At 40.8% G+C, this 25,776-nt stretch overlaps 1 long non-coding RNA gene and 1 gene segment (V, D, J or C); one reads left to right on the top strand and one right to left on the bottom strand.

The window, feature by feature from the left end:
* Positions 1–6,103: 6,103 nt before the first annotated feature.
* Positions 6,104–6,797, bottom strand: LOC117084329. The segment is given in 2 exon segments: positions 6,104–6,441; positions 6,567–6,797. Coding segments are annotated over 2 exon segments (378 nt in total).
* LOC117084344 overlaps positions 6,725–25,776 on the top strand; it is a 41,064-nt gene continuing 22,012 nt past the window's right edge. Inside the window, exon 1 of one of the 2 annotated variants that reach the window (XR_004437411.1) lies at positions 6,725–6,804. This is a non-coding gene — a long non-coding RNA (uncharacterized LOC117084344). Of the gene's footprint in view, positions 6,805–8,023; positions 8,098–25,776 lie in introns of those variants that run through there. The other variant, XR_004437408.1, reaches the window with a different exon arrangement.

The following is a 25,776-nucleotide window of genomic DNA, read 5'->3' as shown; positions in this document are numbered from 1 at the left end:
CATTGCCACATCAAAGGCTGCCTCTCACCATCTCTAGTGGTGAGTGGCTGACTCAATATTGACGCAAGGCAAATTCTCAGCTTTGCTCAGGAAGGAATGAAAGAGTAAGCCGGTGATAGAAGAAAACAGCTTTATTGAGGCGGCAGTGGTGTTACACTCTGTGACTACTCCTGCAGAGCAGGGTTATTTCATAGGCAGAGGGCTGAGAGGAGCAGCCAGGGGCAGTTTTACAGTGACATCTATACCTACTTTTAATCATGTGATAATTAAGGGGCGGGTTGTTCAGAAATAGCTAGAAAGTGGGTGGTGTGCCCCAGCTTCCAGGTGTTGCCATGGCAGGGGCAGGAATTTCCAGGTGTTGCTATAGCAAGGGGCTGTGACTTCTGGATGTTGCTATGGCAGTGGTAAACTGTCCTGGCATTAGTGAGCGTGCCTTATGAAGAGGGCCTTTCAGAACCCTGTTCCTGTTTTGGCCAGCCTCACATCTGGTCCAGAGTAAAGTCCTGCCTATGTCTTGCCTCAAAAGTGACAAGAAAGCTGTAATAAAAAGTTACCCAGAAAAAAAACTCCAACTTTATATTTGGTGTTTAGTGACAAGCTGCTTATCAAAATTACACAAAGATTCATGTGAACCAAAAAAATACTCTCAGAATTATTATAGGAGGTCATAACATCCTGTAGTCCAAAAATTAATATGGATATAACCAAACAAAGAAATTAAAGACTGGCATCTGTTATGAATATAAAAAAACTTAAGAAAAAAGAAAAATGGAGTCCATCTGTATATCTAAACATTTAGTGAACACACATTGTAAAAAGTATTACAGATTTTATAAGAACTCTTGATAGGTAATTTTAATTTACGAAAAATGTATATGAACCATAAGATATGTTGGGTTTCTTTCCCTAACTTAAAAAATATTTCCTTGCATTTAAATTCTTTACTAATTTTTAATCACTTTTTATTGTTTAGAATTTTAGCTGATATAAATAAGAAATGTATATTAAAAGCCTACCATTTTGATTTAACCTGTGAAATACATTTAAATTCTTGGAAAAATCCAAAAATACCTGGAAAAGGGAGCTATTGCCAGAAGAGACACAATTCTTTAGTGTCAGGCTGTGATTATCTCCCAGAAATAACTTTTGGCTCATGTAGCTTCCAGTACACTGCAAGAATAAAAGATGTGAAGACAACGTTACTTAATTGGATTTGCAATTACTCACTATTCACTGTTAAACAATTTTATTGAAAAAAAAAGATTCCAATCAAGTACACTGATTTTAGGCGTACTGTTAAATAAGGTTTTATAAATAAATGCATTCTTGTAAGCAAAATCAATACACACAGCATTTCTACAACTCCAAAAAGTTTTGTTCTGCTCTTCAGGAATCAACTTGCTTTCCACTTCACAGAACAGAAAATCCTTGGTTGGCTTATTGTTCATATAGATTCCACTTTCTTTTTAAGGATTTCACATAAAGAGAACATAGCACATGTTCTTTCTTGGCTGCTGACTTTCGTGCAGCATAATTGTCTCCCAGTCTCACTCATGTCGCCCTCACTCACTCATTGTCTCCTAGTCTCACTCATGTCATGACAGCTGACCAGGAGGCTGTCTCTGGTGTTTACCCCTCCATATCCCACTATGCGTTTCATCTTCCCTTTGCTTCACTGGAGATCCAAGTGCACGGAATGCCTCACATGACTGTGATCCCTAGAACTTCATCCTGATGACTGTTGAAATCTTCTCTGAGTTTTACCATGGAAATGGCAATAAATAGAAGCATTCCAGAAGGTCCCCTAGGGTCCATATTTTCTGTACTTCCTCTCTAAAATATAGAACATCAATTCTATTTGCTCTTGCTTTATATGGGCTAGACCTATGACTGCAGCACATACCCTAATGCCCTGTGTTGTCAGCTTGTCCAGTATTGTATTAAGTCTAAATGGTCACATGCTTATCATATCGTTTCTTCCAATTTAATGAAACAATTGTTATGTCAACTCTTTGGATTCAGAATCATCAACCAGAAAACCACAGCCCTGAGAAAACAGAAATCGAGTATTTCAAGCTGTTCAGTTGACATAACAATGATGGGTCTATAGCTCATTTTCAAGATATAAATATTCTGTTTATGGGAGTAAAAGCACCATTCACACAGTTAGTGTTTTAAAGCCTCCACCACATCTGACAGCATAGCAATTCAATAGAACTAGGGTTTGTGTGTGAGCTTTGCTCAACTGATAATGGTATTTTTCCTGTCTATAGGGAAAGCTGTACCTGTGCACATGACAAGACCATGAGCTACACTTTGCTTCACCTGTTTTGAGTTAAATAAGTTGCTTGATCCAAAGCCGTATTATGGAAGAACTTCCTGACTCTGATGAAAACACTTTGAAAATCCTCAAATAATATTTTATGCAGAAACATAACCGAAAAGGAAGGCAAACTCATATATAGTAAAATAACCACTGCCCTCCTCATGTTACAAGAGGTCCACTGGAATCACCCGATACCAGGCCCTGATGTGTGGTACAATGTTAAGGGTTCTGGAGGGGTCAGTTTTCTTGGCAAATTAGGTGTTCAGAAGAGCCAGTAGCCCTGTACATCTCAGTTAGTTGAAACTCATATTATTGAGTCCCCACAGGAACCTCCATAACATTGGTTCATGAAACTCTCTGGGAAAGCTGGGAAAGGTGACTGACTGAAGTCCATATGTTGAATTGTCCTCATTGTTAAAAGCCCCTGCTCATTAATGGCATTTCAATTAATATTCACTTGGAAAGCTTTATTTTTCTCCATTATGGTTCATTTTTGAAACTTCTAGTGATAGCTCTTGCGGAATGACTTTGTCTGAAATCATCTTGTTGCCTTTCTTTTAAGGCCTGATGATCTATGAAAACCAACAGCCAATATTATTAAATTGCTGTTCTCTTTGCAATGTCATCATCAAATGTAATCCTTGCAGTTTACCCATGTTATGATTTTTACATTTCCAGGGCTTCCTTGACAATGGCAATGATGTGACTCCATCCAGCATCCATTGTTGTGAGAACTCTATTTGACATATCATCATTGTGAGCATGAACATAATGGAGACTTTCATAGGATGCAATGGTTAATATTTAACATTAGTCAAAATTTTCTCTAGTCCTACCCTTGGACCTCTACTGGATTGGAAAACATTTTAGGTAAGGACAACGATTTGGTAAAATTTTTTTTTTTTTTTTTTTTTTTTTGAGGCGGAGTCTTGCTCTGTCGCCCAGGCTGGAGTGCAGTGGCCGGATCTCAGCTCACTGCAAGCTCCGCCTCCTGGGTTCCCACCATTCTCCTGCCTCAGCCTCCCAAGTAGCTGGGACTACAGGCGCCCGCCACCTCGCCCGGCTAGTTTTTTGTATTTTTAGTAGAGACGGGGTTTCACTGTGTTCGCCAGGATGGTCTCGATCTCCTGACCTTGTGATCCGCCCGTCTCGGCCTCCCAAAGTGCTGGGATTACAGGCTTGAGCCACCGCGCCCGGCCTGGTAAAATTTTAAAAATAAAGGCCACAAAGAATTTTCTGTAGCAAGAGTATGAATTATATGTTGTCCAGAATACCATTTATTTGTGGAATGTAACAACAATTATTTAAATGTATATAATTCAGATATTTTATAAATATGTATATATTGCATATATAATAGAATGAATGTAAATATGAATACTCTACATATTTGTAGCCAAAATTTTATCAAATAAATATATATTCATTTCTCTGTATCTTAAATATATACACACATTTTTCCATAAATAAGGTAAATTTTAATTTTTTATTGAAAACTAATGTTTTAATTTTGTATTTTTCTCTTAATAACTTCATAATTTGATTATAAAATATTCCCATTTATAGCACCAATTTAAGAAAAAATACATATGTTTATATAGGAAGAGGTGTAAATACTGTATCTGGAAGCATTTATGCATTAATTATTGGTAACTGGTTAAATACACAACTCAGTGGCTGATAACAGTAAACTTTTATTTTCATGTTCATGGATGCTCATGTTCACAGTCATCTGGCTGATCAAGGAAGGGCTCTGCTGAGTGGTTCCTCTACAGGACACTGAACTTGTATTCAGCCTGTAGATATCAATTGTTTAATGACAATGCTGAACAGCAGTGACTAAACATTACACAAGATTCTTGTGACAGGTCACAGGAGACATCAGCCTCCCAAACCAAACCACACAGTTGAATTTAAGTCCAATAATTTGTAACACAGCTTCACGAATGTTAAATATATTCCTTTATTTCAATAAGTACAAATTTTCAAGAAAATATTACTCCATTCAATTATAGAGGGGTTTGATCATTCCATGGACAAATAAATATGTTTTCAAGCTTTACAATCCTGAAAATATTTGCAAATGTAAGTTTGCATTAATAAGAAAACAAAACTGGATGTGTTTTCAATATGTGGCTTCAAACATAATTTTTTTAAATGGCCTTTTTGGGAGAAAATCATTTTAACGTATGTAAATATCCCTCCTTAATTCTCGTGTGCTATAGAGTTGACCAATAAGAGGTCCCCCCATGAGATTTGGAAGTCAGAAAAGGAAGACTCAATATTATCCATTGGTACCTAAGACAGGCACAGAGACAAAGGTGAGGACTGGAGAAACACCTGGAAAGATACTCTAGGAAGCTGAGAACTTCAGCAACCCCAGACTTAAGTTTCCAGACACGACTGAGGACCACACGGTTAAATAGCCCGTACTTCAGGGGCAGATGCATTCTGTTTTCTGAGGGAGCACCAGAGAATCCTGTTTCTAATATCAACTTTCCTAAATACTATATCCTTGGCTTTTAAAGGTTGTAGTGTCAACATTAATCATAGGAATTGGGTCATTATGTCATACACAACAAAGACAAGAAATCAGAGGAGAAAGACACTCAGGGTGAAAAATATTGTTTCTAGAATGCAATTGAAATAGGCCCTATTATCCCACAGAACTAATGTTTATGGTTTTTTGAATAAACATAGAAATTGACTTCCTCAGTCTTAAAACTCAAGAGAGTTACATCTGTCTTACCTGAGCTGTTTTTTCGGTAAACCAACCATCAGGTCTCCCAGATACTATCAAGGAGCTGAAATTTATGTATCACTCAATCAGTACAGTGAGACGTCAGAACTGTCACCCATTTTGATTGCCTAACTGACCTCCTGCTTCCTGTTGACCAAATTCTCTTTCTTACCCCTCCATAATTCTTGTTTTCCCACATTTCTTCCTTGCTATGTAACCCCTAATTTTAGTAGTTCAGGGAGATACATTTGCGAATGATGTCCCGTCTCCTCGGCTGCAGCACCTGATTAACGCTTGTTCCTTGGCAATGCTTGTTGTCTTAGTGATTGGCTTTCTGTGTGTTGAGCTGCAGGATCTATCTACACCAAATCCCTGATATTTCAATAACAAAATTCTCTGCAAGCTTCACTGCTTTGGCTTCTTGTAAGCTGAAATCAAATTGATCCACAACTTCTGAGATAACTTGACATAATTCTAGGATTCACTTTGTCCACTACTGCTTACCAGCCTGAGCTTGCCAGTTTGGAACTCTTCCTCGTGCCAATGAACTTTCTCAAAGAGCCATAGGTAACATTTTTCTTCTTTCATAAAATGCTACCTTTCTCTTTGTTCTTCCAACATATTGAAGACCACTGATATTTCCTGTATGTCCCATTTGAGAAATATTTCTATGCAAATAAAACAAATTTAGAGATTCATCTCCACATTTTATTTAGACTTCAGTAGTTTATTCTAATTCTCTGTATTAAGACAATTCCTGCTTAGAATATCTACACTGGCTTCTTCTGTGTTATATAAACTCCAACTGAAGTCACAAACTAGACTCCTCAGGTGTCATGATCTCTGTCTTTAGTAAATCAGGAGAGGCATTGCTATGTCTGTGCAGTTGGGGCTGAGAAAGAGAAAAGAATTAGGGTCCAGAGGTGACTTCATGTCCCCCTCTACCAACACCATCAGAGTGTGGCCACATCTGAGGAACACTCTCAGCTGATGGAGGCATCAGGAGGAGCAGCTGGGGCAGCCCAGCCTCACACATCTGCTTCCCTGGGGGTTTATGTTCGGGTGTGTAACACTGTGTGAGGGGCACTGTTATACTGTAGACAGTAATAAGCTGCAATATCTTCAGGCTGCAGGCTGCTGATGGTGAGAGTGAATTCTGTCCCAGATCCACTGCCGCTGAACCTTGATGGGACCCCACTTGCCAAACTGGATGCAGCATAGATCAGGAGCTTAGGGGCTTTTCCTGGTTTCTGCTGATACCAATTTAAATAACTGCTAATGCCCTGATTTGCCCTGCAAGTGATGGTGACTGTGTCTCCTACAGATGCAGACAGGGAGGATGGAGACTGGGTCATCTGGATGTCACATCTGGCACCTGAGATTGGAAACATAAAAACAAATGTCCACACAATTAATCATGTTGTTAGAGAATTTCCCTGAATAGTGAAGTAGTACCCAGAACCCTGGGCTGTGTAAACTCCTCTTGTTCTCCTTCCTTACCTGGGAGCCAGAGCAGAAGGAGCCCCAGGAGCTGAGCGGGGACCCTCATGTCCATGCTATGTCCTGACTGGGTCTGACTCCTACATGAAGTGTGACCAGCCTATTAATAAGTCTTCAGGGCAGGAGGATGTGCTCTGGGAACATGCAAATGAGCAGGGGATGGGGCAGGCTGGGCACAGCTGCAGGGCTGGCTCATGTCAGTAACTCAGCACCTGCTCAGTGTCCCCAGGTGTCCCAGGTAAGATCAGGGTAGCAGAAATTTGTCTGCAGAGAATGTGTTTGTACTGGGGACTATTTGTTACGAGAGACATTGTTTAGATTTTTTTTAACAATTTGAAATATTCCTCAGGAGTCGATGGAGTAACGTATTTCATTGGTGTATGGGGAGTATTTAGGGGGATATTCTTTTTTGTAGGAAGCACATAGTAAAATTTTAGATGGTACAATTCTAAGGTATTTAAAAGACTCTCCTCTGATTCTGGTTAGGGAAGGGGGTATTTGTCATATACTTGCAACTTTTCTGTAAATTTATCATTGTTCCTTTAAAAAAAATTAGAAATAAAATACATTGACATGATGCTCCATATATTTGTAAGTATTAGGTAATGGTGTTATGCCATTGTTCTTACCAGTATTAGTTCAAGCAATTTACTCCAAATACACAAAGATGACACTAAATTTTCTCAATGCATGCAGCACTCACAGATTCACCATTATCAAGAGTGACAGGTCTCTTTAATATCCAGAGACTAAATGAGCTGCACCTTATTCTTGTTTTGGGCACCTTCATAGTCTACCTTCTTTTCTGCCATTGAGTATTATTTCCCAAAGTTCATCTTTCTTAATGAGGGTGGCCACTGTACGGAGCATGTCCCTGCCATGCACCATCAATGACATTTTCCTCTTTTACATTTTATCAGTGACTGGGGACATCATCTTGACCCAGACACCAGCCTCCCTGTTAACATCATTAGGAAAGAGACAGTCTTTTATCACACAACTGCCCATGTACATGGAGAAATCAGTTGGATCCAGATGAAACTGGACAGGAATTTGCACTCATTATATCTAATATCTCTAATGTGCCCAAAAATGTCCCAGCCTGGCTCAGTAGCAGAGGAAGTGGATCCAACTATGTCAGCATCAGTGGGCTGCAGCCTAGGCCCCTACAAAATTTTACTGATGCCTGACTAGTGGAGCCAAATCACAATGCTGTAGCCTGTGCACAAACCTTCCTGCTGCTTTGTAAGCAGCCTGAATTTTAAGAGAACTGGTTATATTGGGAGAAAGGAAGAAAGTTCCATTTGTTCTCTAATTGCTTGCTGAAAATTAACCAACAAAAGAAAGATTAATAAGAGAAAATGGAAACAAAATTAACTTAAAGTGCAGTGGGATATCATCCCAGGGTGATGACCTGATAAGTCAATGAAATCCAGGTGTTTATATTTCTTTTCTACGGAAGAGGGAATTGGGAAGTGTAGGCAACTGGGAGAGAATAGATGAGAATAGAAGTGCATCCTCAAGAGAACAGGTAAGCACCTGCCTGGTTAAAGTATCAACTTCCAGTCTCTTCTATTTTTGTTCCTGTTTTATGTTAATCTTCCTGATAAAAATTCTCAGGAAGAATTTTCTTGAAAATATGTTTCCTTCTGAAAAATTTGGTTATAGGTAGATAAGGGATATTTAGGAAAAGTCTTTTTGTGCATTTGCTGTTTTCTAAATGCCGTGGGTTTTACATATCATCATACAAATTCAGCATAGCTTGAGATGTTATTTTCTGGATTCCTTTACTTGCAACCCACCTGCCAAGATGCTGTTCCAGAGAGATGCAGCTACAGACTGAAAAAGCAGTTGACCCCTGAACAACGTGGAGGTTGGGGCACTGAGCACTGGTGCAGATGAAAACCTGTGTAGAACTTTTGCATCCCTAACTTAAGTACTAATAGATTACTTTTGACTGGAAGCCTTAGTGATAAAATAGTTGATTAAACCCTTTTTTAGTTATACAATTGTAAACTCTATTTTTCCAATAAAGTATGCTAAAGAAAAAAATGTTATTAAGAAAACCATAAAAGTCAGAAAATATATTTACTACTTATAAAGTGCTTGCTCACAGGTAACACACACAGAAGAAAATATACATGAATCTGCAAATTTAAAACCCAAGTTATTCTAGGGTTAACTGTACCATGATGAATGTAGCAGTCCCCATTTGTAATCTAGGGCTTTCCCCTTTGTTGTACCTGTGTTCACTTCCAATGGCCGTATATTTGTCTAAGGTTCTTTATGTCCTTGGGCAGAGAGATCTGCTTGCCTGCCTTGCTAGCCAGATGGCCTGGAATGTGCATCTCTTAGGAAAGTGCTATGGTTTGACTATGTCCTCCAGTATCCATCTGTTGTAAAGTTAAATCTCAGTGTAATGGCATTGCCAGGTGGGGCCTATTGGGATGTGTTTAGGTCATGAGGGTGGAGCCCTCTAGAGGAATACATTAATGACACAATAAACAGAGCTTATGAGGCTGGAATCTTTTTCTCTCTTCTGTTCATCTGTCATATTAAGACAAGGCCTTTCTTTCTTTGAAGGAGTCATTACTCCAGCCATCATCTTGAAAGCAGAGAAAGCAGACCTTAAACTGCCCATGCCTTGATCTTAAATTTCCCATTCCCCAGAAGTGTGGAAAAATTCATTTCTGTTCTTTATGAATTACATGGTGACAAGGAACCTTTTATAGTAGCTTGAAATGGAACAAGAGGGACAGCTCACAATCAGTGAGGACAGGATGAGGTGTATACATACCCCGGCTTCATCATCTATCAGGTGGAACACCCCAGAGGAATTTAGTCCATGTTTCCACATGTGGTTGATCTTCATTTCTCTTGAGCCAGGTGGGTTGTTGATGTGTCTTTTACCATTCATATTCTGTTCCCTTCCTCATTTTCCTCCTTCCCAGTAAATTTGCTGCCTAAACAGGAATCCTCATTGCTGGTGGACCCGAACTAAGATAATAAAACAAATCGTTCATCTTTTCTATGAGAGGTATTTCCCATCTTTATTCTTATCACTTCTCTCTCTTTGACATGTAGGAATATTCAGGAAGCGCTTAATTTTTTTAAACCAATCTATTTTACGTTGAATTTATGAGGTGATTTTTTGTTATTGTTGTTCTGTTGTTAAAACAAAAAGATAAGTTGTAATCCACCAACCAGCTGAAAAGTCTCCTCTCCTGGCAGAGATAACTTCAAAGAAAAAAGAAAAACTAGGTTAGGCCATGACAGGCAGGTGGGTTTAGATGTGCCTCATTATACTCTTCTCCCTTTGGAGTTCAGACACAACTGACCAGCATTACCATTACAACAGAGATCTTTAGACTGACAAAACAGATGCTTTGTAGCAATAAGATACCATACTCCAACATGACAGAGAATAGGCCCTGAAGAAAATCTAAATATTTTACTCTAAAGATTTTTCTTCATTGTATTCTGAAGTGGCCCTGCAAAGTTGCCTGTAGTGAGGGAAATTTTCATTCTTGAGGAATCTCTTCCCCTTACTAAGTCTATTCCAAAGAATCTGACATTTTTTTCTTAACGTCTGATAGGCATCATTCACCATCTACTTTGCTACCCACAGGATTCTTCCACATGACAAGAACCATGGCTTCCATGCACCCTTATCTAAACTCAAGTATTTCTTTATGATGAATTCAACTCTTTAGGCAGAGCTTAACTCTTTCAACCAGTGGCCAGTCAGGAAACCTTTGAATCCATGTATGACCTGGAAGCCCCTGCTTCAAGATATCTCACCTTTCCAGGACAAACTAACATATATCTTCCATGTATTGATTTATGTCTTTCCTCGTAATTTCTGTCTTTCCAAAGTGTTTAAACCCAACGTGTAATCCTATCACCTTGGGCACATATTTGCAGGACATCCTAAGGCTGTATCACAGGCCATAAGCTTTACCTTTGGCAAAATAAACCTACAAATTGATTGAGACCTGTCTCAGATACTCTTCTGTTTACACGGGGTCACAAACTTAAAAATCCTCTAAAACTGTCTACACATCAATAAATCTACATTAGAGACAGTGGAGTGATCATACCTCAACAGTTACAGCTCACAATTTAAAGAAACCTGAGTCTAAGATTTGGTCCAGCTCTCTTGTTTCATAAAAATACTTTGCGATTTTTAAAATTTTACTTTGGAGAGGGACAATTTTGGGGAATATGTTAATGGCAGTGGAATGAATGATGTCCCCACCCCAAAAGATGTCCATGTCCTTGTCTCTGGAACCCAAATGTTATAGGAGTTATTAAGGAATTATTATAGGCAGATAGAGAGGAAAAGGGGTACTGGGGAAGGTTTTCCTTCTTTAAAGCAGCTCCAGAAAATTTTCTTGTCTAGCAGGAAAACCCTGGCTCCTAGGGCCAGGTTGGCAAGCTTTGATATGCAAATTCTGCCCATTAGAAACTGAGTCCAGCCAAACATGGCAATTCCCACCATCTTCTTCCTTGCTCCCACGTATGCCTGGCAACATGGCTGTCCCCACATGTCCCCATGTGTATAGAATATTTTGGCACCCTGCGTTTGCATATTAAAAGACTATGGTGAGAAGACCAGTTACATTGCAGGCTACATGAATGACATGCCTGGTCAAACCAATCCCCAGAGTCCTTTGCAAATCAGACATCATTTCCTCCAGCCTCCTCATATGGAAGCCTCTTTTCTGCTGCACATGGAGTTTTCTCTTGGTTTGAATCCTGCCTTTCTCTGTCTCTGTATGGGGGAACTGGTTTCTTCTTCCTTCCTTCTTGCATATTAAACCTTTCTCTCCTTAAACCACTCCATCCACTCGTGTCTTTGTTGTTTTACCCAAATTGTCGTGAGATCAAGAACCCTGGTGTTCCTCCAGTCATCAGAGCCATATCATACAAATTCTACCTTACATAGCAAAAAGACAACTTGACAGATGTAAGTTAAGGACTTTGAAAATAAGAAACCTGGCTATCGAGATGAAACCAATATGACCACAAAGGTCCTTAAAAGAGAGGAGGACGCTCACAGTCAGAGAAGAGCTGGGACAATGGGGAGGGATGTGGTTTGAGGAAGGGAGGGGCCATGGAAGCAGAAATATGGGAGCACCTGGAAGATAAAAAGCAGAGAATACAGTTCTCTTCTCTGCAGCCTCCAGAAGTAATACAGACCTACTGACACCTTAACATTGACTCAGTGAGACTTCTGATCTCTAGAATTACAGGGTAATACATTTATGTTGTGTGAAGTCAATAAGACTGTGGCGATTTAAACAGCAGCATTGGAAACTAATGCAAGGGGAAGAGATGTCTTTCACCTCACTGAGCGCATGGTTGTCCTCTGTTCTTGGAAATATTTCCACCTTGTTTCTGGTGTCAGTTTTGTCAAGAGACAGAGAAAATTTTTCTGAGAGAAGAGCTAGCACAAGAATTCTTTTTAGTTAGAAAATGTCTTGGGTAAAATTGATGATTATTTCCTATACCATCTGGGTATCACAGAGTTTAGGAGTCAGATCTTACAGCACATGATAGGAGTAAGAGGGTTTTGTTTGTTGGTTTGTTTTCGTATTAGGAGGGAAAATTAGATTTTCAGGACACAGTCTGTGAGGGACAGACTGAGTCAGAGCTATTGTAAGAGAAAGAGGAGATGTGGAAGGAGTCAGGGCAATGAAACATGTGTCCCTGCTCCCAAATCAAAAATAAAGTCATTGATTTTAGAAGGTGAAGCAAACCTCTTCACCTTCCATCTTCTTAGGAAGGATTGAATTTTTCCCCAAGTCCCTGCCCCTCCTTCACTCCCCTGACATTGCATTGTGGAGCTAATCACATGTGCCCTTAATCCCTGCTCCTGTCCCAGGCTGGGAGAGGCTCACTGTCCTTACCATACCCAGCAGGATAAAGCTGGTGCCCTAGACACCAAAGGAGAAGAAGATGGCTTCTGTGCAGGCGATAAAGGCTTTACCATCTGTTACATTTCACTATTATTCTAAGTAAAGTTGTGTGGAGAGGAGTGAACATATGGGCAACTTTACCTGGTGGGCTTGGAAGAGGCCAGGCTCTGAGAATGACAATGAATTCACATTTCTAATTTTCCAGGTGGCAAATGCTAGCTTTTACAATTATGGAGTTGTGGACTTTGAGTTTAAGAATAAGACAGACTTGGCCGGGCGCGGTGGCTCAAGCCTGTAATCCCAGCACTTTGGGAGGCCGAGACGGGCGGATCACGAGGTCAGGAGATCGAGACCGTCCTGGCTAACATGGTGAAACCCCGTCTCTACTAAAAAATACAAAAAACTAGCTGGGCGAGGTGGCGGGCGCCTGTAGTCCCAGCTACTCGGGAGGCTGAGGCAGGAGAATGGCATAAGCCCAGGAGGCGGAGCTTGCAGTGAGCTGAGATCCGGCCACTGCACTCCAGCCTGGGCGACAGAGCCAGACTCCGTCTCAAAAAAAAAAAAAAAAAAGAATAAGACAGACTTTCAGGTACTGCAATAAATGAGAAGACATTTGGAATAGGGTCCTTAGCCCAGGGCTAAGGTCAGGCTAGAAGTCCCTGAGAGCTGCCAGGTGCTGGCACTGAGCTGTGGAGGAAGCATCTGCTCTCCTGAGTCACAGGGCTGAGGACCTGGGAGGAACCACAGGCCCTGTCCACAGGGCTGCCCTGCAGTGGCTTGAGGGAAGGAAACTGCTCACAAATTCACAGGTGCTTCTTTAAGCATATATCCCACAGTCTGGGAAGAGTGAAAGTCTCAGGACCCAGACCTCAGGACTGGTTCTGGATTCCTGGGATGGGTGCTGTCAGCTGTGCCCTCCCTGGTCCTGAATGACTGGGACCCTGTTGGAGCCAAAGAGGGACGGTTAGCAAATGTCCTCAAAGTCTTTACTTAGCCTGACTGTGTTCTGCTTGGAAAGAAAAGGACCGCATACTACACAAATAAACATAAAGTTATGTGTGTATGTAATATGAATATCTAATATAAACTTAACATATTGAATACATATAATCCTTTAGAAATAAGTTATATTTCTATATTTGTATATACTATGTATCTGTTTATGAAAAAATATGTGATATATGTCTATATATAAAGAGAACTTTGATTGCTAGTATGAGGTATAGTTTTAAACTTTAATAAATTGAACGTGAACATTGAAAATGAACACCAGGTGCAACACCTGATAGCCCCTTTCTTACCACAGTCCCTGAGAGTGATAAAGCTCAGGATCCTCTTCCATGTTCCCCTGGGCTGAGAGCAGAGAGCTGCTCATTGCTGAGGATGATGAGTGACCTGATGTGGGGTGTGTGGAATCACAGAGCAGCAGATGCCCAGGAGATGGATAGTGAGTCTGGGCCCTGAATGGAGGGAAGTTTTTTCACCAGAGCTCAGCATAGACAAGTCCTCTTCTGATCATTTCCACCAAAGAAAGCAGCACATGTGGCTCAAAGGCTGCATGGTCACAGGATGAAGACCCTCCAAGGCTCATTTCCAACTTCTCCTCTGGCTGGGGTGATGTGGGATCTCTCTGCCCAGCTTTCATGGCTCACCAGCTGCTGGGACTCTGTTGACAATGGTCTATGTCTATTTCATGCACAAGCTTCTCAATATTTGACATTTTACTTTCTGGTCTCCAGTAACTACAACTTGCCAACTATGACCCTTCCACAGAGATTCATGGAGTAGGGCCACACCCATGGGTTCAGCAATGTGCCGGGCCATGCACATAAGAGAAACAAGGCATGGCCCACCGAGGTATGAAGTGAGGATGAATTTGCATCATGAATTCAGAGTAGGAGGTGGGAGAAAACATCCTGACATGCTCCAGGCAGTGATGCCCACAAGATACACTAGAGGTGTCCATAAAGGACGTGGGAAGAGGATGTGAAGCAAAGAGGGGACGTGAATTCAGAGGTGTCCCCCAGCCTGTTTCCCTCAGAAGATTTCAGATCCTTAGCAGCTCCTGTGCAGAGCCATTGCTAGGGAAGATTTCTGCCTGACAGGGGACAGGAGGAGGGAGCACCTACCTCTGAAGGTATCTTGGTTGCTGATGGCCAGAGTGACATCTGTTCAGGCCCATTGCCCCTGACCCAGGAAGGGATCATGTCCAGCGGGGCAGCAGGAGCCAGCGGGAGCTCAGAGTAAGGCCTGGTTTACACTGGTGCCAGACTAGGATGCTGTTCATAGTCCAGCCAGCCTTGCAGGTGACAGTGACCCTCTCACTTGGGACACAGGGAGGGGGCTGGAGATGGCATCCACACAACATGCTGACTATTATCCAAGTGGGAACCAAACATGCAGATCCCCAGATATTAATACGAAGTAAGCAGTTCATTCAATTTGATGCAATTCTGATCAGAAAGAGAAAAAGCAGGCTAACAACTTCATCATCAAAGAAATGTTCATGTTTAATACAAACCATCTGAGGATGAAGCCCCAGTCCCCCTTCCTCACCAGGCAGCCAGAACAGAAGGTGGAAGAGAAGAAAAGATGGGTCCAAAGTCCACAAGTTGCCTCCTGAGGCTGATCCTGCTCAGAGAATGTAGGGGCAGTAGATTGTCTGCTGGGACTGCCACACCAAAATTCCCTGGGCTGGATGGCTTAAAGGAAGGACACTTACTTCTAACAGTTTGGAAGGCTGGGAAGTCCAAGATAAAGATCCAGAAAGATCTGCTTTCTGCTGAGGACCCTCCCTCTGATTTTCAGATGCCACCTTCTGTCCATGTCCTCACATGGCCTTTCCTCACTGCATGCATGGAGGCTGGGGGTGGAGGAGAGCTGAATGGGGTCTCTTTTTATAAAGACACTAATCTTGTTGAATCAGGGCCCCACTCTTATCATCTCCTTTAACCCCAATTACCACCTTATATGCTTTATCTTCAAATGCAGCTATACTGGAGGTTAGAGATTCAAGATAAGAATTTCCAAAGCACAATTTGCTCCATAGTAGGTGGACTTTGGGGACACAGCCAAGGCAGGCATGAAGGCAAGGCTGGGCTTCTAGTCTCAGAGCACAGAGCACAGAAGTGGTTCCCACAACTCAGGACACTGGCAGCTCCTCCCAGGTACTCTAGGTAACACAGAGACCACATTCCAGCCTTAGGGGCTATTGATAATGAAACATTATCACTCCTAAGCTCTCCCAGTATTTCTATGATCACGCTTAGATCTTAGGGTTATTATGGGGTTTGTCTACCATCTAGTGTCAGGATTGTGGCTTAGCATCTTATATAGAATTACAGATGCTGAGTCCCAGTGAGTCTTGACTGTGAGTCTTTTCATGGATATTAATGAAGGGGATCTCAGGCCAGATTCATCCATCACTAGGCCAGATTCACAAAATAATTTCTCTTGTCAGTAAACTAGTTACATAGTTGAGGACAAAAGATATTCAGAAAAGTTATTTGTCAGAAAAATATTATGAGCTAGATTCTATGACCCATATGAGATGTCAAAGGTTTTGGAAGAGATGATGGGCCACGAGGAATCCCACAGGACCTAATGGCAGGAGTGGGAATGGGAAGCACAAGGTACTGTTCTGGAACTGTCATCCCAGTCTCCTTCCTCCCATGCAACAAACCCTTTCAGAGCAGCTCTGAGGACCACTACAGCTAAAGAGGTGAAAGGGGGATCCTTCAGATGCCCCATTGTCTGCAGTCATTGAGCCTGTGTCAGGATCACCTCTACTTGTATTTCTAGGATACCTGAGGTGTTTATCCAGGTACAGCAGGCAGTGTTGGGTGTTGGTAATTACATGGAACATCCATTGTGTTCCACGAGAACGTGCCCATTGTCATGTTGATTGTGCAGTGAGGTTGTTTCTTGGTCAAAGTGAAGTCTCATGGAATATTCAAAAACATGACATAAATTCCTCTCGAAGGTGGCCATAGTAGCCCCAGCATCTAATTGTGTGACATATATTTAGGTGTCCAAGAAGCAAACTATTGTCATAGTCCTTTTCCCTGCACAGGGGATCCTTTAATAGTTCAGTCACTCAGTTGCTATTTTCCTGACCAGGTAGCTGGATTGTTGACAATGGCCCATGATTTAGTGGAAATGGAGTAAAATACAGCGTAAGGGGGCAGCCTGCATGGCTACTATCATTGCATGTAGTTTGGCCCATTGGGCAGGATGTCCATGTTAGTGTCAGTCAAAAGATGCCATTCCCTGGCTGGATGGTGGTTACACCCAGCGGACCCACTGGTGTCTTTTTTACAATCATCAGGACCCCCCATACCATACCGACACAGACATGTCTCTGAATCTTTGGCTCATTGTGGCCAAAGGAGAAGCTAAATTGTCCCCTATGGCCATTTGTTCCCTTTTAGGAAGCTTGGCATTTGTTTATGGACATTCATTCCTTTGCACATGGATCCTATGGGAACTGGGTTAGGTTGAATTCTGACTGCATCATTTCCATTTAATAATTTGGATCTGTTGGGCCTGTCCAGCTTTATTGATTGTGTTTGTAGGCACCAAAGTGAGAATAGGTAGTTAAGGTAGTGGTGTCATGCCTGATGCTCTAGCTCTCAGACACTCAGACCCTATCAGTTTCCTACAGTAAGCAAGGAGTGGTCTTTCAAAAGAGGCACTCCTGGTGTCTGCTGTTGCCACAGGCTTCAGTCAGCATGCATAGAAATGGTGGACACCTGTATTTCCATCAAGGAAGCAGGCTCTAAAGGTTTTAAAGAATTGCCTCAGTCATGCCTTGTTGAACAGATTCCACGGGTACCTTTGCAAAGGGCCTCGTTCAAGGATGGCAACTTTCTTCGTGATTTTGACTAATGTGACCAAAAGAACACCCAGGTAAGGTTTCTACAGTCCCCAGTACCCAAAAATACCTAGTATCTTCTGGGTCTCCTTCTTATTAGTGGATGCCACCAGGACCAAAAACAATTAACTATACCTGGGATACCTCCTCGGTTTCCTTTTCAGGTCGCCTTGGCATTCATCCTTCAACAGTCCATCGTTGGTCTGCCAAAGTGGGTCGTTCCATTGTGACACCAGGCTTTGTGACATTTTAATCTTTTTGTAGCGACTATTAAATTAACTAGGTAGTGTTCCAATATCCATTGAATATGCAGTCCTGCTTTTGCTGAATAAGGTTCTGGGGCTTGGGAAGCTTAGGTATCAGGCAGGAGTGGATATGCCCCACTGTCATGCCTTGAATACTTATCTATGAGTGGGGATAGCCCCTTAGGCAGCAGTGATGTTCTGTGGCACAGTAGCAAAATGTCAGTACCTCTATTGCACTCTGCAGTGAGAACCATGGTCACCAGCACCCAACATGGCCCAAAGGGAATGGTCCATGTGCAGATCAAGACATGAGCACATACTCACCACGGGGTCCTCATTTGTCCTGACACCTTCTGATGTCATCAGTTTAATTTCTTCTGACAGGACCTGGAAATATTGTCAGGTGGATTACAGCATATAAAAATCCCAGAGAAGTCTGAATTCCCTTTTTTCACCTTTCACCTTGAGAGGAAAATAGGGCCAGTGGCCTCTGGTGGAGACCTTGGCCCTATTCCTAACTGTGCTATTCAGACAAAGACATTTGGTCTGTAATGTGGCTTAACCAAACAATTACACCAACCAGGATGCACAAAACTTCACTGGCCTTTTTCCATGTCTCTTTTATAGAGAGTGAGCCTCCGTTTCTGTGAAGGCCCTTTTTGTTGATTTTGGTTCCTTCCTAGATGCTTCAGGGACCACTGAGAGTATCTTTCTTGTTTCATTTTGGGTGACTCAGGGTCCATCTGATTACCCATGTCCTGAGCTCTCTGGCCCTAGGAATGAGCAGTCATACAACTGTCTCACCACTAGAGAACTGTGTACCCCATTCCTATTTCCACATTCTTTTCTCTCTGTCTCAATTCAGTAAGCCAGCTGATCCTTATTAATGGGAGGAGGACAAATGTCCCATTTATCCTCCCTCCTCATTAAACATCCATCTGTATGTCCAGCCCTGGCATCCCCAGGCTGATGTCTCTGTCCCGGGCCAGATACTGGAGAGTATTTTTCCTCTAACTTCACCAATAAGCCATGGTTCTCTCAGATCAAACCTTCTCACTGCACCAATTTTGCCAAGAAAGTTTGCTGTGCACAGGTCACCAACTTACCCAAATCTAGTGAGACAGAACACCCATGCACAACCAGTTACATAAAGTGAATTATTACTTACAGAGAGTCAGCATGAGAGAGCACAAAACTGCCTGGGCCTGATTGACTCTAGACCATGCATACCCCACAAGGACTGCAGCTAAGGGGCCCTGGAATGCAGCCCACCCTCGGTTTTATGTCTTGGAATCACATGACACACTGACCTAGTGTTGAAGGAATTACTGTTTCCAGTAGGGACAGAAACAGAGCCCAGGCTATATTGGCCAATCTTGCCCTATCTCAGAATATTACATTTCCAGAACATTCTACAGTTATTCCTGAAAACTACTAGCAAGAAAGGGAAGGAGACTGAGTTGATTCATGACTAAATGGAAACTGTTCTGCAAATACCAAAGTGAAATCATAACTCAGTATTTTTGTGACTGAGTTATTTTACTTAGTGTAATGTCCTCTAGTTTCATGCATGTTGTAGCATGTGTCAGAATTTCCCTCAATAATATCCTATTGTATGCATATACCACATTTGGATTACCAGTTCTCTCCTTTGTGAAGATGTGAGTTGCTTCTACTTTTTGGCTATTATGAATAATTCGGTTCTGAATATGGGTAGACTAACATCTTCTCAAGTTAATGTCTTTAATTAATTGGGTATATGTCCAAAAGTGTAATGGCTGAGTTATATCGTATTTCTATTTTTAATTCTTTGAGGAATCGCCATATGGTTTCCCACAGAAGGTGAGCCATTTACATCACCACGACAGTGTCCGCAGTAGTTCCAAATACCTATATTCTTATCAAGGCTGGTCAGTCTCTGTTGGGGAAAAAAAAAAAAAAAAAAACTCCTAATAGGTGTCAAGTGGGGTTTCTTTTTATTTTTCTAAGGATTAATAATATTGAACATCTTTTTCTATGCTAGTTATCTAATTATCTCTAAATAGTCTTCTTTAGGGAAATGTCTATTCATGTACTTTTTATTTTTATTGTTGACAGGTAGGACCTATGTTTGTACAATAGATATTATTAACCCCCATCAGATATATGATTCACAAATATTTTCTTCTATTCCACATGTTGCAATTTCCCGGGGTTGATTTTGTATTTTGATGCACATTTTAAATTTTTATGTAGTCCAATTTATTATTTTTCTTTTGACTGTATGTTGGTGTTAAAAGTGTCAGTGTTTAAATGTCTATAAATACTGACTTACTATACTGAGGAGGTCACACTAGGCCATCTCTCTGATGGTGGAGCTAAGATTTTACACTCTTCCATTTTGTACCAGGGGACAGTGCAGATACATGAGAACCCAGTGGTTTTGCCGAGCTTATTTGTCTTGCATTTTTGGTGACATGGATTGTTCACGTTGGCTTCCTCTGGCAGGTCCACCTGGAAAGCATTATATTTAGCGAGAAAAAAGGAGGGAGTGAATGATGGCCCTGTGGACTGTGTATATTCTCTGTTGGAAATGTCAAATCCATGACGCATAAAGGGATTTACTAGAGATATTAAATTCCTTACAAATTGTTGAAAGGCCATAAGGAACAGGCTCCAGGCAAAGACACTAGAACAATTCCAAGAATGGTACTTGGAGCGCAGGCTGGGGAGGAGCTCCTGCTGCCTGAAACTCCACATTTGAGCTGTCTCCTGCAGAAAAGAAAGCAGCACTTCTTACCAATGTCCCCAGAAGGACAGCAGTTCTGCTATCCACTGCTAGAGACCTGACCCCTTTCTCTGCAGCCCTGCCTGTGTTGATTACATCTTCATTTCAGTCTCATGTAGATTCATCTGTTTTCATGGGTACAAGGGTTATTTCTGCCCAAGTGCATCCTGTGTCTTTATATTATAAATACACATCTTCCTACACTTCAATTTCCAGGCATTACTAGTATCAACTGCAGCATGCTACAACCTAACATAAAGATTTTCTTTACAAAGAACATCATGGTACCCACATAACATTGTCCTCCCCAAAATGTGGGGAAACTCCAATCTATTCAGCCCAATGCCATCTAAGAAAAAATGTTCTTGTCTCATGAGCCATTAATTTGTTTACTTATTATTTAATTTGTGGTCTAAATTGTAAAGGTGGCTAAAAATAGCACTTTGATTTTTTCTAAAGAAAGGGTGTATAGAAAAGATTAAATTATTTAACACACATATATGAATGATTCATTTCATTATTGTCAACAGCTTCTTTCATATTTATTTTATTCTCTATAGTTTCTAGCAATACTTTTTCTATGGTAGCATCTGGAAAGGCTACTCTTCATGTCCTTGGCTTCCTAAGACCCAGATGTGGTGAAGAATGCCCATTAGCTGTGTTACTACACCATGGTTTATAATTGAGATGAGGGAGGGAAAGTGCCTGATCTCACTCAAATGTGCTCATTTTCCTGAACTGGATCACAGCCAGGCAGCACAGTCCTGTGGGCACTTGCCACATTTCTATCACTATATCTTCACTTGCCACATTTCTATCAACATGAGTGTGTCTTCCTTCACTGTGGAAAACACAGGGTGGGCAGGGCCAAGGAATATCAAAAGGAGTACTTGGAGTTGCCTGAGCTTCCACTCTGGTTTCCCCAAATGTTTTCGATCCATTTAATTTATGATAATAAACACCTTTCTGCCTAACCAGACATAACTGCTTTTCTCAGATCCAAATGATTCAGTGATAAAACTATATAGAAAAATAAATACATTTTTCAACGTTTAAGCTGACCAGGAGGCTGTCCCTGGTGTTTACCCCTCCATATTCCACTATGCGTTTCATCTTCCCTTTGCCTCACTGGGGATCCAAGTGCAGATAATGCTTCATATGTCTGTGATCCCTAGAACTTCATCCTGATGACTTTAGAAATCTTCTCTGAGTTTTACCAGTAGAAATGACAATAAATACAAACATTCCAGAAGGTCCCCTAGAGTCCATATTTTCTGTACTTCCTCTCTAAAATATGTAAACTCAATTATGTTTACTCTTGCTTTATATAGACTCGATCTATGGCCCCAGCACACACTCTAAAACCCTTTGTAGACAATTTGTCCTGTATTGTATTAAGTCTAAATGGTCACATGCTTATCATATCATTTCTTCCAATTTAATGGAATAATTGTTATGTCAACTCTTTGGATTAAGAACCATCAACCAGGTCAGCGTCGTGGCTCACATGTGTAATCCCAGCTCTTTGGGAGGCAGAGGTGGGCGGATCATGAGATCAAGAGATCGAGCCCATCCTAGTCCATATGGTAAAACCATGTCTCTACTAAACATACAAGAATTAGCTGGGTGTGATGGCGTACACCTGTAGTGACAGCTACTTGGTAGGCTGAGGCAGGAGAAAAGCTTGAACCCGGGAGGCAAAGATTGAAATGAGCCGAGATGGTGCTAATACTCTCCAGGCTGGCAGCAGAGCAAGACTCCATCTTAAAAAAAAAAAAAAAAAAAAAAAAAAAAAAAGAACCGTCAACCGTCAACCAGAAAACCACAGCCCTGAGAAAATAGAAATCGAGTATTTCAAGATGTTCAGTTGGCATAACAATGATGAGTCTACAGCTCATTTTCAAGATAAAAATATTCTGTTTATGAGAGTAAAAGCACCAATCCCTGTGAGTGTTTCAGAGCCTCCACCACTTCTGAAGGCATAGCAATTCAACAGCACAAGGGTTTGTGTGCCAGCTTCGCTTGACTAATAATGAGTTTTTCCTTGTCTATAGGGAAAGCTGCACCTGTGCACATGACAAGAGCATGAGCTACACTTCGCTTCACTTATTTTTTGAGGTAAACAGCTTGCTTGATCCAAATCCATATTATGAATGAATTTCCTGACACTGATAAAAGCACTTGGAAAATCCTCAAGGAATATTTTATACAGAAACATAACCGAAAAGAAAGGCAAATTCATATGTAGGAAAATAACCACTACCCTCCTCATGTTACATGAGGTCCACTAGAATCACCTGATACCAGCTGTTAGTCTCAGCCCTGATGTGTCATACAATGTTAAGGTTCTTCTTGGCAAATTAGGTATTTATAAGAGCCAGTAGCCCTGTAAGTCTCAGTTAGTTGCAACTCATATTATTGAGTCCCCACTGGGACCTCCACAACGTTGGTTCATGATACTCCCTGAGAAAGCTGGGAAAGGTGACTGACTGAAGTCCAAGTGTTGGATCATCCTCATTATTAAAAGCCCCTGCTTACTAATGGCATTTCAATTAATATTCAGTTGGAAAGCATTTTCTTTGATTATGGCTCATTTTTAAATGTCTAGTCATAGCTCATCCAGAATGGCTTTGTCTGCAATCATCCTGTTGCATTTGTTTTGAGGCCTGATGATCTGTGAAAACCAACAGCCAATATTATTAAATTGCTGTTCTCTTGGCACTGTGATCATCAGATGTAATCCTTGCAATTTACCGACTGTTATGGTTTTTACATTTCCAGGGCTTCCCTGACAATGGCACTGATGTGACTCCATCCAGCATCCATTGTTGTGAGAACTCTATTTGGCATATCATCGTTGTGAACATGAGCAAAATGGAGACTTTCATAGGATGCAATGGTTAACATTCAATATTAGTCAGAATTTGTTATAGTCCTAACCTGGGAACTCTACTTGGTTGGAAAAATATTATAGGTAATGACAAGCATTTGGTAGAGTTTTAAATTAAAGAATACAAAGAAATTTTCTTAGCAAGAGCATCAACTATATGTGGTGCACAATGCCATTTTTGTATGGAACGTAACAAAGATTTTTTAAATGTATATGAATACTATATATATTTGTAGCCAATATTTTATCAAATAAATGTATTTTCACTTCTATGTATATTATATACATATATGCACATTTTTCCATAAAGTAAATTTTAATTTTTTATACTGAAATACTAATTAGTTTTAATTTTGACTTCTATTTTCCCTTAATAACTTCATAATTTCATTACTAAATGTTCACATTTTTACCACCAACTTAAGAAAAATATATTGTGTATATATAGGTAGAGGTATAAATACTGTATTAAGAAGCTTTCATGCATTAATGATTGGTAACTGGTTAAATACACAACTCAGTGGGTGATAACAGGAAACATTTGTTTTCATGTACATAGATGTTCATGTTCCCAATCATCTGGCTGATCAAGGAAGGGCTCAGCTGAGTGGTTTCTCTGAAGGGCACTGAGCTTGCCTTCAGTCTATAGATATCAATTTTCTGAGGACAAGGCTGAACAGCAGCAAGTACACATGACACAAGATTCTTGTGGCAGGTCTCAGGAGTCAAAAACATCCCAAACCAAACTGCACAGTTGAATTTAAGCCCAATAATTTCTAACTTGGTTTCACACATTTTAAATATATTCCTTTACTTTAGTGAGTACAAATTTTCAAGAAAATGTTAACTCCATTTAATTAAAAAGGTGTTTGATCATTCCATGGACAAATAATTATGCTTTCAACCTTTACAACGTTGAAAATATTTGAAAACGTAAATTTGCATGAAGAGGAAAATAAAGCTGGATGTGTTTTCAACATGTGGCTTTAAATATATTTTTTTAATGGCCTCATTGGGGAAGAAAACATTTTAACTTATATAAATGTCCCTTTTTGTCTCTCTCTTGTCCTATAGAGTTGCCCAATAAGAGGTCCTCCCATGAGATTTGAAAGTCAGAAAAGGATGACTCAATATTTCCACTGGTACTTAAGACAGACATAGGGACAGAGGTTAGGACTGGAGAAACATCTGGAAAGATGCTATAGGAAGCTGTCAGCATCAGCACACCCACCCTTACACTTCCACACAGGATTGAGGACCACGTGGTTAGAAAGCCCATAATTAGGGGCAGATGCATTCTATTTTCTGAGGGAGCACCAGAGAATCCTGCTTCTAATATCTTCTTCATGACTACTATACCCTGGGCTTTGAAAGGTTGTAGTGGGAAAGTTAATCATAGGAATTGGGTAATTCTTGTCATAGCCAACAGAGCCAAGAAACCAGGAGGAAAGGCACTCAGGGTGCAGAATGTTGTTTCTAGAATGCAATTGAAATAGGCCGTATTATACCATGGAACCAATGTTTATGGATTTTTGAATAAATGTAGAAATTGACCCCCACCCCAGTCTTAAAAATCAAGATAGTTAGATTTGCCTTATCTGAGTTCTTTTTTCAAAAAGCCAACCATCAGGCCTCCAGATACCATCAAGGAGCTGAAACTTACATATCACTGAATAAGGACAGTGAGATCCTTAGCCCATTATGATTGACTAACTGACCTCCTGCTTCCTGTTGACCAAATTATCTTTCTTACCCCTTCCTATTTCCTGTTTTCCCACATTTCTTCCCTGCTCTATAAACCTCTAACTTTAGTTTCTCCCAGACATACATTTATGAATGGTGTCCCATCTCCTTGGCTGCAGCACCTGATTAAAGCCTGTTCTTGGCAATACTTGTCTTAATGACTGGCTTTCTGTGTGCTGAGCAGCAGGATCTACACCAAATCCCTGGCATTTCAATAACAAAGTTCTCTGCAAGCTTCACTGCTCTGGCTTATTGTAACCTGAAATCAAATTTACCCACAACTTCTGAGATGATTTGATATTATTCTAGGATTCACTTTGTCCACCACCGCTTACCAGTCTGAGCTTGCCAGCTCCCAACCCTTCCTTGTGCCAATGAACTTTCTCAAAGAGCAATAGGTAATATTTTCCCTTTTTCATAAAATGCTAACATTCTCGTGTTCTTCCACCATACTGAAGACCATTGAGTTTTCCTGTATGTCCCGTATGGCAAATACTTCTTTGCAAGCAAAACATTAAATTTAGAGATTCATCTCTCCATTTTATTTAGACTTCAGTAGTTTAGACTCTAATTCTCTGTATTAAGACAATTCCTGCTTAGAATATCTATAGTGGCTTCTTCTGTGTTATTTGAATTCCAAACGAAGCGATAAACTAGACTCCTCAGGTGTCATGATCTCTGTCTGTATTAAATCAGGAGAGGCATTGCTATATCTATGCAGCTGGGGCTGAGAAAGGAAAAGGAATTGGGATGCAGAGGTGACTTCATGTA

Source organism: Trachypithecus francoisi, unplaced genomic scaffold, assembly GCF_009764315.1.
Source record: "Trachypithecus francoisi isolate TF-2019V2 unplaced genomic scaffold, Tfra_2.0 Contig00477, whole genome shotgun sequence".
NCBI lineage: Eukaryota > Metazoa > Chordata > Mammalia > Primates > Cercopithecidae > Trachypithecus > Trachypithecus francoisi.
The sequence above is the reverse complement of the archived record's forward strand: the minus strand, read 5'-3'. Positions and strand labels throughout refer to the sequence as shown.